At 37.5% G+C, this 19,771-nt stretch overlaps 1 protein-coding gene across 1 annotated transcript; it reads left to right on the top strand.

The window, feature by feature from the left end:
• Positions 1–2,920: 2,920 nt before the first annotated feature.
• On the top strand, positions 2,921–14,271 carry LOC144663418 (skeletal aspartic acid-rich protein 1-like). Its single transcript, XM_078524360.1, has 4 exons — positions 2,921–3,050; positions 5,414–5,884; positions 11,918–12,172; positions 13,842–14,271. The coding sequence occupies exons 2-4, from the start codon at positions 5,444–5,446 to the stop codon at positions 14,076–14,078; spliced, it is 933 nt and encodes a 310-aa protein (XP_078380486.1). The 5' UTR covers positions 2,921–3,050; positions 5,414–5,443; the 3' UTR covers positions 14,079–14,271.
• The last annotated feature ends 5,500 nt before the right edge of the window (positions 14,272–19,771 follow it).

Genomic DNA, 19,771 nt, shown 5'->3' with positions numbered 1-19,771 from the left:
TGGTAAACTGAAAGTTGCGTCGGCGGGCAAGTAGAACAGTAATTTTTACAGCAGTTTGAAATTGGTAATGCGAGCATGGTTAGCTGTCCTTTCAGGCGTTTGCCCTTCGTCGGAGCACGTCATGTTTTTTTTAATTATTATACTTTATTTCATTTTGTAGTAAAATAAAATGTTGATAGGTTCTTTGACTTGAGCTAAACAAAATGATATCACAATTAATTTATTTGTCCCTGGTGAGCTTTGAATGGCGATAAACAACTTAATTTATGTACGAAGTAGAAGACAGTGCGCAAAATTCGCACACAAATAATAACACTGTGATTGATTTTGTTCTGACCACAATTTCTACACCATCAAATGAGCCCGCAAAAGGTAAGCAAGAATTACCTACCCTTTAAAGTCAAAGGCAACAGGAGCTTCTTGACTATCCAAATTGACAAATTAAGTTGCGTTAGTCCTAAAATATTCCACGAAAACGTTGATCAAAATTTTTAGAACATGCTAAGAACATCCCCGAGCTGAGAAAAATTTAATTTTTTCCACTCGTTTTTCTATCCATACACTACTAAGCTGTACTCGTTTTTAAACTGAAAAACAACAATAAAACAATAAAATATCTGATCGCATAGACGTGCATGTTTTTCTCTTCCATCCTTTCGTATTTTCTACGTGTATAATATTACTATGTGCTAGTTTACTGTCTTTAACTTAATATTTTTCTAATGTTTACAAGTGTTTTTTTTAGACTTCGTTTTGTAAGTGACAGCTAGCGCGTGCGAATTGCCTTAAATAGCGTGATTAGTAATATCTGGGTTAGAACTTTTTATAATTATGTTGTGTTACGTTGCAATTGAGCACAGAGCCATCAGCAACCTTCCCGCCATTATGTTGATGCTGTATTTAGGCTGGTTGCCTGGCAACTTGACAATCAAACGCCGGGTGATTGATATCGGTGATAAAGATATCTGACACATGAGAGGGGCCTCGTGGTTATTTTCTGTGATCTTCTGTGTTTGAAACTCGTACTAAACTATCTTCTTTTCAATCCACGACACTGAAAAGGGAACTTCTTTTTAAAGGTGAAGTTAATTCCACGGTACACCTTTACAATTACAATTCCGTGAAAACTCTTTTATTGTTTTGTTTAAAGGCGAACTGTAAGAATATATAACGGTCGTGGAGTTGTTGTTTTTTTTTTCATCCCACCTATTAAAATTATTTGCCTCAAGATGATTTTTTTTTAATATTTAGTGCTTTGTTTGTCCGCTCTAGCTACCGACGTCAACTCAACACTTGAGTACCTCTTAAATTATATTTGGAAGAGACGAAGTTGACGAAGATGTCATTACCTTTTTTCCGCCAAAGTTCATGTATATATGATTCATTTCTTGGATTCCTCATCACCCAAAGCACCAATTTATTTTATATAATCGCAGGCGGGTTGTCTGTGTATTGCACTTCCTTAATTCCTGAAAAAATACGTCGCCTGTATTTGACTGAAAAATCGTGGATAAACTAGAACGTTTAAATTGATAGCAACCGAATTGATGTGCACCAATGCTTGCCCCGAGCTTGTCGATTCTTAGACGAGGTTGCTTATGGATGGAATGGGCAACTTCGATGGTTTGATTTTTCCGCCGTAGCTTCATAGCTTTCTGCATGAGTTAGTATGCTATATTTTGCTGAAGCAGGATTAATTTTCGATTTCATTGAACATTCTTGGACTTTCTTTCGCTATAGTAAATCGCTTTTTACAAATTCATATTCTCTTGATTTTTATGGTCAATTGACCACGTTGTTTGGGAGTTGTCAAACGTAGACCTTAAAGACTTGATTGATTGGAAAGGAGGAAACTAAAAATATATTTGTAAATGAACATCAGCCAGGGCGGTTCTGATATCATTAATGGTAACGGGTTGCGCAAATTAACGTTCATAGGGGAAGCCATAACAAACCGTGAGTAGTCATTGAAATAATTGTTCTGGGTAATGACTTGTTTGTAAGAAAATATTTGAGGTTGTCATTGACAACACATTTGTTATTGACAACAATGTTTTGGCTTAATGTGGTTTGTTTGTTTTCATTTCATACTGTAGCATACTGATTATAATAATGTCCTTGAAATAATTTTCCTGGGTAATGACTTGTATGTAGGAAAATATTTGAGGTTGTCATTGACAACACATTTGTTATTGTCAACAATGTTTTGGCTTAATGTGGTTTGTTTGTTTTCATTTCATACTGTAGTATATTATAATAATATATGCCTGTAATCATTTTATGTTATTGCGCACAACATAAATATTTTAAAAGTTTAGGTTGGTTTGGTGTTCACTGCTTTGTACAACAGTGTTGTCACGAATTCCTTTTCTATAGATCAAATTATAAAGCAACGATGCTATGGGAATCTGAGGAAAAGGAAAGAAGAAAAGAAAAGTTAAAAAAGGGCACATCTTACATGCTTCTAAACCAAGGAACAATGTGTTGGAAACATGGATTAACTTTAACTTTAGTTTCTGCAAATACAAAAATAAACAAACGTTGTCATAAATAAAAGCATTTCTCCATTTACATCTCAAGAACTGGAAATTCTGGTTGGGATGTAATGGAACACAACTTTTTGCTTCATTCCACTGAAAATTCCCAACCAAAACTTCCTATTTTGATTCTTTGTTTGTTTGTTATTTGGTGTTCTTTTTTTTGTTATGGAAGGCGGCACGATTCAGTTGCAAAATTCCCGGAAAGCGGTACACTGCACGTTTCACTCTCTATCGGTTGAACTGTACTGAGTTTGAAGGGATACATCGATTATTTTGGAAAAGCATTTCGCTTCTTTTCGCTTCCAGAATTGATCGAAGAGTGAACTTCGTGCGACTGGAGGCTTGGGCACGAATTAAGGGTAAAAGAGCATGCGCATTCAGGGCACTGCCCACGTCACTGCCCGCATTCATCCATCTTTCGAGATTCAAGCAAATTCTGTTGTCATTTCTTTGTTTATTCTGTGATTATGGACCTCGTCTTTCTCCTCACAGTATTATGTTTGTTACGTGGTAAGTAATGCTTTCTCTGTCCTGAATAGTTTTACTGATTTTGTGCACTATGTTCACTGTAAGTATAAACAGATAATTCCCTGATTTAACTTAGGTTTGGGAAGCTTAATAGAAACTCAAGTTAGTTTTATACTTTAAAACTGTTCTTTAGATATACGCTTAATAAATCAGTTATGAAACATAGTTATCTGTTTAAAAACTTCTTTAATACTGAGGTTCATTGGCTTGAAAGTACTCGTAATAAAAATACAAACGGAAATTTATTTTAAACCTGTTGTAGAATAGTCAAAATTGCTTATAGTTTTTTAGTTTTCTGTCACTGGTATAGATAAAATAAGCACATGTAAAACATCGAACAGCACGAAAAACAGTTTTTTGTTGGTGTTGGGGGGAAACGAATTCGATATCCAATATTAATTAAACGTATTTAAAACTTTAAATCAAGTAAAAACGCCATTTTGCGCGAGCATTTAGACAGTTGTTTTCCCTATATAGCGCGAGTCCCTTAAAAGTAACGAAAGCCGCAGATATAGTATGTTTCCTGTGAAGTATTTCTTGGACAAAAAAGCATCTGCATGCAGTCATATTTTAATTTTTCTGATATTACCTTATTATAGGAAATTAACGATACATGTTATTAACGCGAATTTAAAAAAATTTCGCGTAATTGTATTGATGTTAACTTTTTTACTATAAGGATTTAACCAGAACTTTTCTTAAATTCGCGTTAATTTTATTACGCGTATATTTTGTTCGCGTTGTTAAAATGCTTCGTTATATTCCTATAATAAGGTAAGCGAGAGAAGGCACAAAACCAAGTGGCACGAATTGTTTTGGTTTCGCTTCTGGGTGATTGAGTAAAAACCACAATATGTGCGGTTATTAGTTAGACCCGTTGCATGAGAAATTAGTAGATGAACCAAAACAATGCTTACCGTTATAAGGCTCCCGAGAAGTGACTTAAGAGAGCGGAGGGTGTTTTACAGGAGGGGAATTATTTCAAATCATATATCACTTCAGGGTACATATAAAAGAAATAAAGGGGTCTAAAAAGTTAATATGGTGAATGAATAACTTTAAGAGTGTAAAGTTCCATCATCATCATCATCATCATCATCATCATTTATTTGCCACTTCAGAATTAAACATACAAATTAAAATAACTTAAAAAGATAGGGCGAGGAAACCTCCAAGAAACCACAAGACTTATGGGGGAGGCCACCTCGGGTTAGCAATAAGTTTGTAATTTCGCTGTGAATGTGCAGCTAGGCCAATTTTAGACTCATTTTATTAGAAATTTAATCATTTTTTTCTTAAAAGAAGAGAAGCTACTCGAACCAGTGATCGATTCTGGTAGAGAATTCCAAATTTTAGGACCCTGGAAAAGTATTGTAAACTGCTTTATATTTGTTCTTGTATCATAACTGTGTATTTGACTACTAGTAGAAAACAAATTGAGAAACATCGGGGGCAATAATTAGTTATGATAGTAAAACATAAATTTCGCTACTTGCAATGTATTGACTTGGAAGATATCTAAGATGCCTTATCAGGCACCTTGGTAAGGGGGGGGGGGCAGATAGGGGGCTTCTTATTGTTGTTGTTTTGTTTTTGTTTTTTACAAAAATTAAGATCCAGTGAGAGACTTATTGCCAGAGAGGGGCGCTTACAACAGAAGTGGGGGATGGGGACTAATAGAGCTTTGGCAGTAAGTCTTTTCTCAGTAAAAAAAAACCTAAACTGCTCGAAGCATATTATCTGCACCGCTCTACATCACTTTTACTCAGCGCAATGCTTGTAAAAAGGAAAGTAAAGTTCGAATGGCCGGGGTGAAAATGTTGGGAAAATGCACTTGACTACACTGTTAAAAGATGTTTGACGAAAATGTTTGAACGCAAGTTTGACTTGAATCAAATCAAACTTTCCACCAGTATATTCCAAGTTTTAAAAACCGATTGCAACAATCTAACTTATCGCAACAAAGTCCAAAATGTTTCTTGTTGTAGTTGTTGTTGTTGTCGTTATTGTTTTGTTACTTTTTAGGTCCAAAATGTTGGAAATGTTACATTTTAATATAAAAAAATGTTGGGACTGTGTGAATAAAGCTTAAATTTTACAGTGAGAACATGAAAACCGTGAACACTTTCATTATACTTTGAAAAAGGAAGTAGAGGAAAGAGTTGGCAAATTATTCACGAAAAATAACCTGCTGGCTCCATCTCTGTCCATTTGTTTATATTTCTTGCAGTTTTGGCAATCATTCAATGGTTTTCTGCACAAATTTACATATGCAAGATAGAGAAAAGTGTTCACAGTTTTCTGGTTCACACTGTAAATGACAATCAAAAATATTCTTTTTACAGCAAGGACTGAGGCGCACGGTGGTGCACACGATGACGACGAGGAAGAGGAAGACGATGGAACAGAGTTTAACGTGGGCGGCGTGTATTGCAAGGCTTGGTCAATCAGGAAAAATCATGTGTGCTCGTCCTCATGTAGGAGAAAAGAGAGATTTCACCGACAAAAATACTGGACGTGTTGTTATCGAGTTTGACAGTCTAGAAGAGCGGAGCAAAGCTGGCATCAAAGTGGGTAAATCTGGTGGTAAAGGACACATGTTTGACGCATTTTCCAAACAAGATTTCAGCTTCACCGGCCTGTCAGTTGGAAGTTACCAAGGGCTCCGTGTGAAGAACTTCAACTTCAGTTCTTCTCTCCCCGGGCCTAATGCGTCTTTCATCGTCATGGCATACATGTTTGAAGAGTCTGGAAACATCACCTTTGGAAACGAGACTTCGGAGATGAGAAAAGGCATGCTCAAGTTCAATATCCAGGTAAATTATGAATTATGTGAATTATGCTGTTATTTCATATAAGTCACCGAAAATAAATTTAGCCGAGGGAGTTCCTTGTTGAAGTAAACAAACTCCTTACTATTCATATCGTTCAATCGAAATATCACAAATTGTCCGAAAGTCGTTACAACTCTAGTACTAACACTGTCGCCGTTGAAATATGCCAATTATTTTAGCAACCTTTTTTCACTTTAAGGTAATTCACGTGAATTCACGGCCATTGTGTTTGTGTGCGCGCGCTAATTACGCGTAAAATTCTGCGCAGTAACAACGCGCCATGCTATACTAGGGAATCACCTTAACCACAGTCACAGACTTCTTGTAGCCTGCGTACAGGCTCATGTTTGGAGAGCGCACAAGCGTGCGACGAAGCGGTGTGCGAGTGTTGTTCTCGCGGCTTGTCAGCCTCGCGTGTCTTTCCCAGACGTAAGCCTGTTGGGATGCTAGGTTTCTTGAGGTTAGACAGTCTTAAGAACATATCGACTGACTCCTGTTTTCACAAGAGGTGAAGACGCATAGGCCTTGGCGGATTGTGCTAGCATAATTTTTGGCACAATTGGAGCAAAAAGCATATTAAATGAGCACTGCCACGGAATATTTAGCACATTTTAGCACTTTTTGGAGCATAAATTCATAACATATAGTAAATATGGTGTACCTTCTTCAAAAGTAAATTCAATTTAGGTAGTATGTTCTTGCAATGCGTGTTTCAGCTACGCTAATAGTAGTATTGATAGTGTTGATAGCTGACGGCCGAGACAAACTGCCATAAAACACAAATAAATTTACAACAACAGTTTATTTGAAAAACATCATAATTTAGCGTGATTATTGCGCGTACAGAATCTACGTCATTTTGTGAGCATAATTTCGGAAATCAGGAGCATAATTTGGGAATAATGGTATAATTTGGCAAAATTTTGAGCACTGCTTGTAGAATAACAGCGCCACTTTTAGGAGCACAATCTGCCAAGGCCTACACACGCAACCAAAACTTTCATCGTTTTTTGACAAGCTAAAGAGATACGGCACAAGTTCCTCAGTTGAAAAAATTTAAGTGTCATGGTCAGAAAAAATCAAAGAAATTTTGCCCACAGCCAAAAACTCATACTTTGTCAGTTTGAGGGCCTAGGTATGTAACTGAAAGATATGAAGTTAGTTTTTCGAAATATTCAAATTTACGGCAGAAAACCACAAATAACGGCAATCGTACCGGAAGCTCAAATTTCACTTCTCGACAATCCGAAATTTCACGCTTTTCAGCTTCTTGCTACCCAGACGTTTCAACCGCTGTAAACCTTTCCTTACCTTAGTTGCATAGATTGACTCTTCCTTTATTGAAATATAGTTAGTATTTTTATCTCTGATTATTTCTGAGCCAGCTGAGCCTCGATTAAGTAGACACATTTTTCTCATTTAGGAAAAAGGCTAAAATAATCCAAATTCAGTGAGGAAAAAAGCTGACCGGTAGTGCTTCAAATCTTCTGATATTTTAGCCAAAGAGAGTCCAGTCGTTGAAGTTTAGGTTTATGGTTTCAAAAGTGTAGGATCTAGTAGCAGTTTTGAACAAAGGTCGATCAAAGGTCGACAAAATTACAATTCCGCGGCTTTGAAAAGAACAACTGAAACACGTGACACGAAACACGCAATAGAGTAATTTGTATATTTTTTGGGCAAAGACAACACGGTAAAATTAGCTTTGAAGTTCTATACGTTTGAGACTTTAGAAAAATAGTATTTATCCTAAAGATTGCCTACAATAGAAGAAATACCAAAAATAACAGCACTTGAACTCTCCCTGATGTTCGTCACGCACGAGCGACTTGGGGCCGCGAATGACAAAAATATTTTCCAATGATTCAAAGTAAGTCATATTCTGAAATAAGAAAAATCTATTTTCTTTAAACTTTGCCCACAAATCTGTCTTAACTAAAAAACGAAACAGCTTTCATTTTCGCAAGTATCGCAAGAAATATTTTTTTAAGAATTTTATTCAATTGGACCACGACCGGCCTATTTTTAGCAATGGCGACAACTGAAAATAGGATAAAACGTCGAGTCACCGCTTCGATAATTTATGCTCCAATTTTAGGAATTGTCTTAACTCTCCTGGAATAAATTGGACCGTTATCTGTATAAAGCACGCAATTTTGGTTCGTTAAAAAGAAACAAACAATACGGAATATTTTTGATTTGAAGTGTACTTGGCCATTAACGCCAACGGCTCAAAAAAAATTGCACATTTTCAACGGGTCATTGCGCAAAAGTCCAACTACTTCCGCATTACATTTGTTTCCATACCAACTAAAAAGAAGTCAAAGAGTATGGAAATGGAAAAATATGTTGTGGTTTAAGCGAGCTTTTAGTGCAACCAGGCGGCAACTTGGCTTATGTTGCGAACATGCAGAAATGAATGACAAAAATATTTACAGCCGATATTTTGGACAGTCCGATTCTTGGACAATAATTATTCAGTTCGCCCATAAGGCAGTTGGATTCAGGTTAGATTGCGTGACGCAACTTTCAATCAACTGTTCAAGCCGATCTGTGATCGCTTGATTTCTTGGGATGTGTTGCCCGCAACTTTCTTTCATTTGTTTAAGTTATCACAATCATGTGGTATGGTCAATGTTTTGTTGTGTGTGTTATGTTTACCGTTTGAAACTTTCTGCGGATACTATGGTTGACGAAAACCAGAAAGAAATGTGGAATCCAATAACATGGCTATGGCGGACCTTACAATGAATTTTGTTGTCTCACCGGCTTGCAGGTAGGCGACAGTATTTTTTTTTTTTTTGCTGACTCGCTAGCTGCTAAGGTTTTCGAGTTTTAAATAATGTTTTATTGTGTGAGCTGATATAAAGTTTTGTAAGGTTACAATGTTTACGAAATATTGTGTTGTTTATGCTAAATTCGTTTTGAGCAACTGCCCGCTGTCGCAATGTAAACAAAACATGTTCGCAACATAAGCCAAGTTGCCGCCTGGTTGCACTAAAAGCTCGCTTAAACCACAACATATTTTTCCATTTCCATACTCTTTGACTTCTTTTTAGTTGGTATGGAAACAAATGTAATGCAGAAGAAGTTGGACTTTTGCGCAGTGATCCGTTGAAAATGTGCCATTTTTTTGAGCCGTTCGCGTCAATGGCCAAGTAGACTTCAAATCAAAAATATTTCGTATTGTTAGTTTCTTTTAAACGAATCAAAATTGTGTGCTTTATACAGATAACGGTCCAATTTGGTCCAGGAGAGTTGAGACAATTTCTAAAATTGGAGCATAAATTTTTGAAGCGGTGACTCGATATTCACTTGTCGCCATTGCTAAAAATAGGCCGGTTGTGGTCTAAATGATGAAATCTTAAAACATATATCTTACGATACTTGCGAAAATGAAAGCTGTTTCGTTTTTTTAGTTAAGACAGATTTGTGGGCAAAGTTTAAAGAAAATAGATTTTTCTTATTTCAGAATATGACTTACTTTGAATCAATGGAAAATATTTTTGTCATTCGCGGCCCCAAGTCGCTCGTGCGTGACGAACATCAGGGAGAGTTCAAGTGCTGTTATTTTTGGTATTTCTTCTATTGTAGGCAATCTTTAGGATAAATACTATTTTTCTAAAGTCTCAAACGTATAGAACTTCAAAGCTAATTTTACCGTGTTGTCTTTGCCCAAAAAATATACAAATTACTCTATTGCGTGTTTCGTGTCACGTGTTTCAGTTGTTCTTTTCAAAGCCGCGGAATTGTAATTTTGTCGACCTTTGATCGACCTTTGTTCAAAACTGCTACTAGATCCTACACTTTTGAAACCATAAACCTAAACTTCAACGACTGGACTCTCTTTGGCTAAAATATCAGAAGATTTGAAGCACTACCGGTCAGCTTTTTTCCTCACTGAATTTGGATTATTTTAGCCTTTTTCCTAAATGAGAAAAATGTGTCTACTTAATCGAGGCTCAGCTGGCTCAGAAATAATCAGAGATAAAAATACTAACTATATTTCAATAAAGGAAGAGTCAATCTATGCAACTAAGGTAAGGAAAGGTTTACAGCGGTTAAAACGTCTGGGTAGCAAGAAGCTGAAAAGCGTGAAATTTCGGATTGTCGAGAAGTGAAATTTGAGCTTCCGGTACGATTACCGTTATTTGTGGTTTTCTGCCGTAAATTTGAATATTTCGAAAAACTAACTTCATATCTTTCAGTTACATACCTAGGCCTTCAAATTGACAAAGTATGAGTTTTTGGCTGTGGCCAAAATTTCTTTGATTTCTTTGATTTTTTCTGACCATGACACTTAAATATTCATTAATAGTCCATAAGGAATGTACCCAATCAAAAGCATCAATATCAACCACTACAATAACAACAACATATACACAAGCATAAACTGAGTTTATGCTTATTGCATCAAGGCAGAAGTTATCACAATTTACGGAAAGTCCCTCTCTTACTATAAATGAGAACGCAATAGAACAAGTAACATCCGCTAAATCCCTCGGAGTTAATGTTGATCAAAATATAAACTGGGAGTGTCATATTGAAAACATTTCTAAGAAGATAGCTTGTGCCATTGGTGCAATTAAACGAATTCGGCATCTCACTTCATTTAATATTTTAATCAAAATTTATAATAGCCTTATTCAACCACAATTTGATTATTGCAACGTAGTGTGGGGAGGCATATACTAAAACCCGAAACAACGAAACGAAACCACCGAAACGAAACCACCGAAACCACCGAAACGAGCGAAACGAAACCGCCGAAACAACCGAAACGGCCGAAACGAGCGAAACGAAACGAAATCACCGAAACAAGCAAAACTTCAAGATTTTCGCCACTTACCGTACTATACACCCCGTTTAGCCTACTATACACTCTGATTAGCCTACTATTAACCCCGGTTAGCCTACTATACACTCCTGTTAGCCTACTACACACTCCGGTTAGCCTACGTTTCACTTAGGTTAGCCTACTATGCACTCCGGTTAGCCTGTTTACGGTTAGCTCTCAATAATTGTAATGGGTTTTGCTTGTTTCGGTGATTTCGTCTCGTTTCGCTCGTTTCGGTTGTTTCGGCGGTTTCGTTTCGGTCGTTTCGGTGGTTTCGCTCGTTTCGGTCGTTTCGTTTCGGTGGTTTCGTTTCGTTGTTTCGGGTTTTAGTACATGCCGTGTGGGGAAGCTGTAACAAGGGCCTTGCTGAAAAACTATCAAAGTAATATCTAAATTTTAAGTAAATTTTAGACACGGCCTCCATGAAAAGCAGACTTTTCTTTTGTTATTTTGAATTTGTTGTTATTAAATTTTTGTAGTTAGTTAGATAGGTAGATAGTCCAGTAACTTAATTGACTGATGGAAAAACCGTGTATAAATAAAGTTATCTTATCTTATCTTATCTTAATTTTATCTCAGTGCCTTTCCTTTGTCAGTCGTTGTTACCACTGCTTCTGATACTGTCACTATTGTTGTTGTTTTCTCCTGTGTCTAATCATTACCTATAGTAGTGGGCTTAAAATAATATATCAATAACGCTATGACGGTGAAGAAGAGTAAAATCTTTGATTTATAATCCCGAAGTAGCGTTGTCTGCTTTCAGAGCAACGGGTCAATTACCGGCACTTTGAAAAGGGCTACCCCCCCCCCCCTCCTCCGCCATCTAAATATAATAGGTAAGGAGAAGAAATATTACTTTTTTTAAACGCATTGGCTGTCCTGACCAGTTAGCTCGTGGGAATGCTTGTATATACTTGTTTGTATATAGCGAGCGAATTCGAACGCATTTTGATCGGGTAAGCGCCATCTTGGATTCGGGGATAGGAGAAATAGGAGAAAACGCGTCCTGGGGAGTAGGAGTGAGTCTGAAAAGACTCCCCCTCTTTTCCTCGCTTCCAAACCTCTCTCCGCCCTCATCCAACATGGCGGCCAATCTACTCGGTCGCGAACTAGTACTACGCGCGCCCACGGAAAACGCCTGCACTGCAGACTTACTTGTTTGTGATTTTCTCTTTCTATAGATAGAAAATTGGAAGTTTTGCGCCAACGATTCCCTTGAGGACTGTAACAGTGGCGATGAAGGAGAGTTTATAGATGTCAGTGTAATCATAAAGAGCAAAGGAAAACCAAAGGCTCACACTAAAGAAGAAGTTGAAGAAGGAAAGCTGGAGAAAGGCAAGAAACGCCGCCCTAGATGCTTTAAGAAAAAAACGTACAACAAATGCCCAAAACAGTTTGATGTCGGAGGGGGATCAGAAATGGTGCTCAGCACACAGGTACTGTAACAACTAAAGAAAATTTCATTGTAAATCTCGAAAAAGGTGTTGTTACTGCATCTTTTCGACTGTTGAAAGGCTGCAAAGAGTAGCTTAATAGCGTCAGTGACTTTGTCGAATCTTCAGTCTGCCTGCTTGTGTCGCAACCTAAAAGGTTCCGTGCAAAGTAAAGTAATCGACTTTTTCAAATGAGTTCAGTTGTAGACTTTCAGAACGTTAACGGTTAGAGTTTCAATACAAAGGAAACTTTAGTAAAGTTGCGACATTTTTAAATAATTCCACTGTTGCGGAGTGTCTGACTGAAGTTTAGTTCGAGTGTCTGACTAGATCGTAAGGTTTTCGTATAAACTATTAGTTTTAGTCAGAGAGTTCACAGTTTCAGGTGTTACAGTTAAAGTACAATTATAATTATTATATTGTTGCCGCAGAAACGTTTGCCTTCGTCTTTGTGTCGATAAAACATGTATCCGTGACTTTTTTCTGAGACCCCGCTTAATACGGACACCCCGATAATACGGACAATTTGGCCTGTCCCCTTGGTGTCCGTATAAACGGGGTTCCACTGTATAGTAAAATGACTATGTGTGACAAATTAGAACTTAGTCTGCTCGCTCTTTACTTGTTTGCTTCGGCGAAAATAACACACACGTACCATCAAGTTAAGGTAAACTTTTTTAATATTGAACTTTATTTACGTATTCCTCTCTTCTATCTTTCGAAACATAGTAAGCTGTGATGTAGGCGAATCGACTTCAGTGTAGGCGAAACAACTCAGGTTGTGTAGGCGAATCGACTTCACTGTAGGCGACTTTTAGGCAAAACGACCGGATACCTGATGATTTTGTTAATTACACATGAAAAAAAAATCCCCATTTTTATCCGTTCTCAGCCCCCCGCTTTGTCTCTCTTAATTTAATTCTTATTCTTAATCTCAGCCTACCCTTTACTTTTACACTCTGACTTTTAAAATGCCTTCTCTCTCACTTTAAATCTTTCTTACACTTCCCATGCCCTTACTCCTCGTTTCAAACATCTTTGAGTTTCCATTTGGATGGGATACTGACAATAATGTCACATATAGCAGTTTCCAAAGTACAGTAATTACTCTGGACAATCATAAAGGACACAGACAATCCAGTAAACCAATCAAAACTCGAAGTAGAGACATGTAGCCGGCAAGTAGCGCGGGAAAACATGCATGAGCAAATCACGATTGGTTTTAGTTTTACTTCTGATTGGTTGAGAAAGTGGCGCGTGATTTTTAAACCAATCACTAAGCGTAGTAATGCAAAACCAAAGCAAACGCAAGTTTCTTTCGGCACTCAAGTAAAAACTGCTCTAATGAACATCTTTAAACATGACGATATGAAACCCAAAACAAGTACTTCAGTGGCTCTGAGCATTCTCTAACAACGTAAAATACAAAGTTAACACTACAATTAGGGCTTATAATTGGAGACGGTGTTTCTTTCTATGAGAGCTATTACTGAATATAAGTCCATGGGATTATACCGTAAAATTCCGATTATAAGCCCCCCCCCTCCCCCCTCCCCCCAGTTATAGGCCCATCTCGCTGGAAACAAAAAATTGATCATCCGATTATAAGCCCCCATAGTGGTAAAAACAAAAAACGCCACATGCAGCGTTGAACGTGGTTCCATTGTTTTAGGTTATGGTCGACGACATGATACAGGAGATGCCAGGAAATGGCGACTACCCGAAGTTCATGGAGAAAAACAACAAGCAAACATTCATCTTCCGGTTTCCAAGGGCCACGAAAAAGATTCTGTACGATCCAGGACTTGAGGTGGGAGAAGCAGAAGGATTCAGTGAAGTGAACACCTTGCCACAAAGTCTTGCTGTCCTGATGATCATTAACTGTTTCGCTTTTGTTTTCTCGTTTTGACGACGAAGAATTTACGCTTTTTAGAGTTTTTGCTGCCGTTTCCGTTGCAGAGATACTTCTTTTTAAGTAAGACAGGTTCCATCGTTACTTCAATTGTCCACGAAAATTCATTTTCCCTTGTCGAGGTCTAGTTTTTGTAAATTATGTTTCTTATATCGTGGTGACTACATTAAAGTTTATGATGGTCAGAGTACTTGATTTATTTACCCATTCATTTAGTGCCGAATTATAAATATCTTATTGTATATTTTAGTGTGCGGTAACACTGTATACAGCTAATTCGAGAAAGGCTGTCGGAAAAAAGCACAAAAGTGCACGCGTCAAGACCGAAAGGTATTATGGGTAGAAGTAGAGAGCTACTGCACGTGCCGAATACTAATAAGATGGCGACATGACAAACGCAAATTTGCACGTTTTCTTTTTCTTCAGACATCTGGAAATACGGCACTGGATTTAAGAAGGATTATTAAAACTTAAAGACATGCGAAAGTAAAAGTAAAGCTACAGAAAAAGGCCTCTCGAGAAGAGAAACAAAATCATCACGTGCAAAAATACAAACTTGTACATTTCCTCCAAGGCCCATATGTAAAACTCAAGTAAATACCTAGACCACCTTTCGGTCTTGTCGCGTGCACTTTTGTGCTTTTTACGACAATCTTTCTCGAATAAGCTGTATTTTTACGAGCCTTGCTGTATTATTGAATTAAAATCCACAGCGACACTACACACTAAGGACACTAAGGCCCGGGCCAAACGTCGAACTTCACACGAGTCGAACCTAATGCAAATGAGGAAAACCTATTGTTTTTTGTCATTTGCATTAGGTTCGACTCATGTAAAGTTCGACGTTTAGCCCGGGCCTAAAATGCTTAATTATTCTAAGATTTTCTTTCCCAGCGGAAAGGAGTTGCCCGAGAACCAAGGAAAAACACGTGGAAGAGACTTGAGAATAGGAAGTATGTGTAGACATATCAAGTCAAAGAATTCGAGGCCACTCGAAGAATTCAATTTATTGATAAAACATTTTTATTTGTTGCTTGACCTTGCTTAATATCAAATTTATGAACATCAGGTGCTGACCATTAGACCGCAGGCTTAGGTCACGTGAGCAGTATCGAAAACTTATCGAAAGTGCGATATTTTTCAGGAGTATCGATATTTTTCGAAATTGTCAAAAAAGCGGTGTATCGAATATTTGGTAACAAATATCGGCCCATCCTTACGTATCACACGCGGACTGGTTTTGCCTCACTTTTAGTCTAAAAAGCGAGTTTATGTTCAGGCGAAATGTCCGTCTCGACAGGTTTTTTCCTTTCTACAAATCGAGCGACCAATTAAATTATAAGTAAGGCTGTTCACTTCTCTGTTTGCTTTCCTCTCGACGAAAACCGACAGCGTTTCCCGGTGGCTACAATAGTTCCTTTGAACTAAAACTGAATTGTACCAACAAATAAGTGCGTCATACATATTTATCCGAAATGCTCCTTTTGTTTTGACGAAATTGAAAATGCGAAGCCGATAAAACATGGAAAGTTAAGTTTGGCTTAAGACCTCCTTTCTTGTTTCTAGTTTGGATGGCAAAGTTGAGCTAGCACATTTTAAAATGCTGACGGCAGTAGCTGGTGGGATAACTCAAAGCGATTTCGTTTTGCGTGTTTCGAAGCTTGATAACCGGAGTGGAGGAAAGATGATTTTGAAAATGAATCGTGCATTTACTTGCAAATTTTACTCTTGAAACTCTTACATAGTCCATTGTACATTGAAGCTAATTAACCTTAATTGAAGTTTCAGTGCAAGTGTAATCTCAAACACATGGCTCGCTAATTAATTTATCGCATTAATTATCGCCAGAAAAAACCGCTGCAGAACAAAAAAACTATTAAATTGTCAAATCGGTTATCTGCAGCAAACAAAATGCTGTGACGGGATTTAACACCGCCGATAGGTTAAATTTTTCGCGCGTGCCGTGTGCACGAGAATTTGAACTGGCTTTGTGTGCGTTACTGATAAAAGAAAGAAAATAATGTTGAACATAGATTTAACTTTTTTTTACAGTCACTAAGTCGCCCATTCATTCACATCATACGCGACAGTGGAATCCAACTTTATAAGTGAAAGTAAAATTGTAATATCAAGGAAAACCGCCATGTGCGGTTTTTACGTTTATTAGCTTTTCTTAAGCCGGCAAAAGCGGTGCAGTTTTTAATGCTTGAGAAAAAAAGATACAAAGATTTATTGTCAAAACAGATGCCTTATTACAGGGTACTTGGGCATATGCAAGCAATAAATACAGAGCGGACCCAACCTAGCTAAAACTAAATTGTCACAATTCACAACCGTGAAAGATGTCAAACATTTCTGCTCTTGCAAAAAATCTGACCAACAATTCTTCGTACGAAAACATCGGCGGATGTGGCGACTTCTCTCAAGTCATCCAGAGGGGCGAGTCGACTGTCGCAACTACAGTAAACTGGGCCTTCACTCTCATCGTAAATATCCTCGCCTGTCCTTTAACAGTTTTGCTCAATGTGCTTGTGATAGCTGTAGTGAAACGAAGACCGAGACTCCAGAATAACGCCAACATTTTGTTAGCCTGTATGGCGGGCGTCGACGCCTTGACGGGCCTTGTAACACAGCCATTGATGATAGCGGGGACTATTGTCAGTTTACGCGAAACAGAAGATCAAAGTCGCTGTCTTCTTTTCGGTCTCTTGGTAAGAGCTTTTCATGTTCTGTGCTTTGCATCTATATTTCACCTAGCTCTGGTTACATTTGAGAGGTTCATAGCCATCAAATACACCTTGTACTACGTCCGTGTTATCACAGTAGAAAACATTCGAGTCGCTGTGGTATCAATTTGGATCTTAACTGTTTTCATGGAACTGCTCAGATTTGCAGTGACTTCGTACTCACACGAAGCAACAACTTACTTTTCTGCGGCAACCGCGCTTGTGATGCTGTGCTTTGTTTTCTTTATAGTTTCATGTCACATAATGTTGTTTCGAGAAACTTCTCGCCACCGCAGAAAGATTATGACTGAACAAATCCCTCAAGAAGAAGCGAGGAGGTTTTTAACTGAAAACAAGACGCTCAAGACAACAGCTTATGTTCTTGGCGCGGTACTGCTGTGTTATCTACCCTTAATGTTATTCATGTTAGTAATAATGCAATTAAGGGTATTGCTGGATTTCATTCCTATACTTCAGCCGTGGGTTCCAACTCTTACCGCATTGAACTCGCTCCTGAATCCGTTTGTTTACTGCTGGCGACAAAAAGAAATGAGAAAATTTATTTTTCGAAATCCATTTTCCGTGCATGCAGTAGGTCCAGGTTAGGCGTTTAAATGGTCACTGTCACGTAAATTTTAATGCTTTTTGGACTTTTACTAAAATTGACGAATAGATCTTCTCATACATGAAATGCACCTAGTACATCAAGATGGAGATATAAAGTAAATTGTTTTTGAAGAAGGAAGGGAGCTATAATAATTTGTAGGTGTTTTTCCAGTCCACAAGGACAAATCTTGAAAAAAAAATCAGCCTGATTTTTTCAAGTTGAGATCTAAAATTCCTGATGGCATCACAATAATATGACTTGTTCATCGCTTCAGTACACTTTTATGGTGATTTTTAACAAAATTGGACCACTATTCGTAGTTTCCATACGTTTTTAGGCTATTGGGTTTTTGAAATGAAACTGGTGACAGTGTCCATTTAAGTCGAATTCTCATTCTCGTGCGAAACAAATCATGAATATTTCAATTATATATTGTATGATACTTCTGTGCACGAAGTTAAGATTTCAAATAATTCATTTCTGCCGGGGGAAAGACTTGTAGTATGTTGTCATTTCAGTTGTTAGGTATGTGTCATTAGTGCGAATAGATTTTTGTGTGTGACACAAAGTTGATTAAACCATTAGGAGTAAATGTTTAATCAGTATTTATTGTGAAAAACAGTTACAACAGGTTGAGGCTGACTTCTCGTTACCGACATGAACACAGTGGTAGTACCCCGAGTACCAGAGGTTTTCGGGTTTTGCTTTGTTTTGTTTTGTTTTTCACTTCGAGACGCGAAAGATCGATGCTTGTCTTTCTGTGGGAAGTTCACTCGTTTAATTTCCACCCAAGACATTGTGGGATTCTCCCTTAAAAATAAGTGCTTTTTTCCTATTACATGATTATGATTGTTATAAGTTTCGCTTTAGTTTAGTTGTACGCTTTTGCGATACTCTACTTATACATAGTCATGCAAATAAAGCTTGTTTGTTGTTGTTGTTTGTTGTTGTTGTTTGTTGTTGTTGTTGAGTGGCTGGCCGCGGGCGGCACTTCCCGAACCTGTTACCCTATTTGCAATTTCCCTGCCCTTATTCAGACCTGACCCAAAAATCGATACCCAAGAGTTCAGACCAAAACGACTCGAAAACCTAGCCTGTGTACAGGCTCCCAAGTGGGTCAGGGTTATAAGACCTTATAAAAATAGGGGAGAAAGGACGTCTTAAGGCGGGGTAAATGTGAATTTGAGTGAAATTTTAGAAGGTTTCAAGAAAGGGAAGGAGAAAGAAAATTGTTTTTGAAACACCACCGGACAGTTGACCCCCACGCAAGAGCACTCCAGGTTGTCAGAGGGACTAACTGGTGTCCGTCTACCAATTTTAAATTTCAAATTATAATTTTAAAATCACATTAAATCTCCAATATTTCTTATTTCTCTAAATTTTACTAATCCTTTGAGAAAATATATCTCCTCCAAAAAAATCCCCAAAATCACCCAAAAATTCACAAAACACCGCAAAACGTAGATTTGTGAAATGCAGAGCAGAGAGTTTTTTGAATTCCTTGAAACACTAACGAGATATTCGCATTAAAAGAACAGCGTGAAATATTTCAACTTGAACTTGAACTTAAAAATATTGAATATTTATAGAGAAATCAGATGCAGAATCTGGAATCAACGGAATGCAATAGTCGGCAGTTATTATTATACATTAGAATTACTTTGAAACATGTGATTGGTCGAGAGCATTCAGTCAATATACAGTAGCATGTGAACTAGACATGATAACCCAATATCTGCAGCAGATATTGGGTTATCATGTCCAGTTCAAAGTCCGCCTAGTTTCCAATCCCTCGTCCGTGTTTGCTGTCAAACTTTTGAAAATATGGCTGAGCGTTTCGCCTTCGTTTTCGAAGAGGAATTGAGAGTTTTGATCGAGAATAAAGATATAAAAACACCAAGAGAACAACAAAAACAAGTGTAAAAATTATGAATCATTATTTGAGGGAGAAGAACCTGGAGGAACCACAAGATAAAACCGCTTTGGCCAATGTTCTGACGAAGTTTTACGCCGGCGCTAGAAAAAAGTGATGGCAAATTGTTTGAAAACGTATAATAAAACAATTATTGAATTCGATTTTCGCATGATATCGTGAATTATCAAAACCTCGTGTCTGTGTTATCTGCCTCAGCACAGACCTCGGTTTTTTTATTTCACGATATCATGCTCAACCTCATCCAATAATTGATAATTAATATACGTCTTTAGAGTTTAATATATTCTTCTTAAATTCTCTTTATCCCGCTTATCTTTAACTTTGATGCTCTGTGAAGTCACTTTATAATCATGTCATAATTATTGAGTCTACAAGATTCATAGGTCTTCTACTTAAGCCTTTTTATATAAATGCGCTAAAC

This window comes from Oculina patagonica, chromosome 1, assembly GCF_052425735.1.
Source record: "Oculina patagonica isolate OP01 chromosome 1, crgOcupat, whole genome shotgun sequence".
NCBI lineage: Eukaryota > Metazoa > Cnidaria > Anthozoa > Scleractinia > Oculinidae > Oculina > Oculina patagonica.
This window is presented reverse-complemented; position numbering and strand designations above follow the sequence as displayed.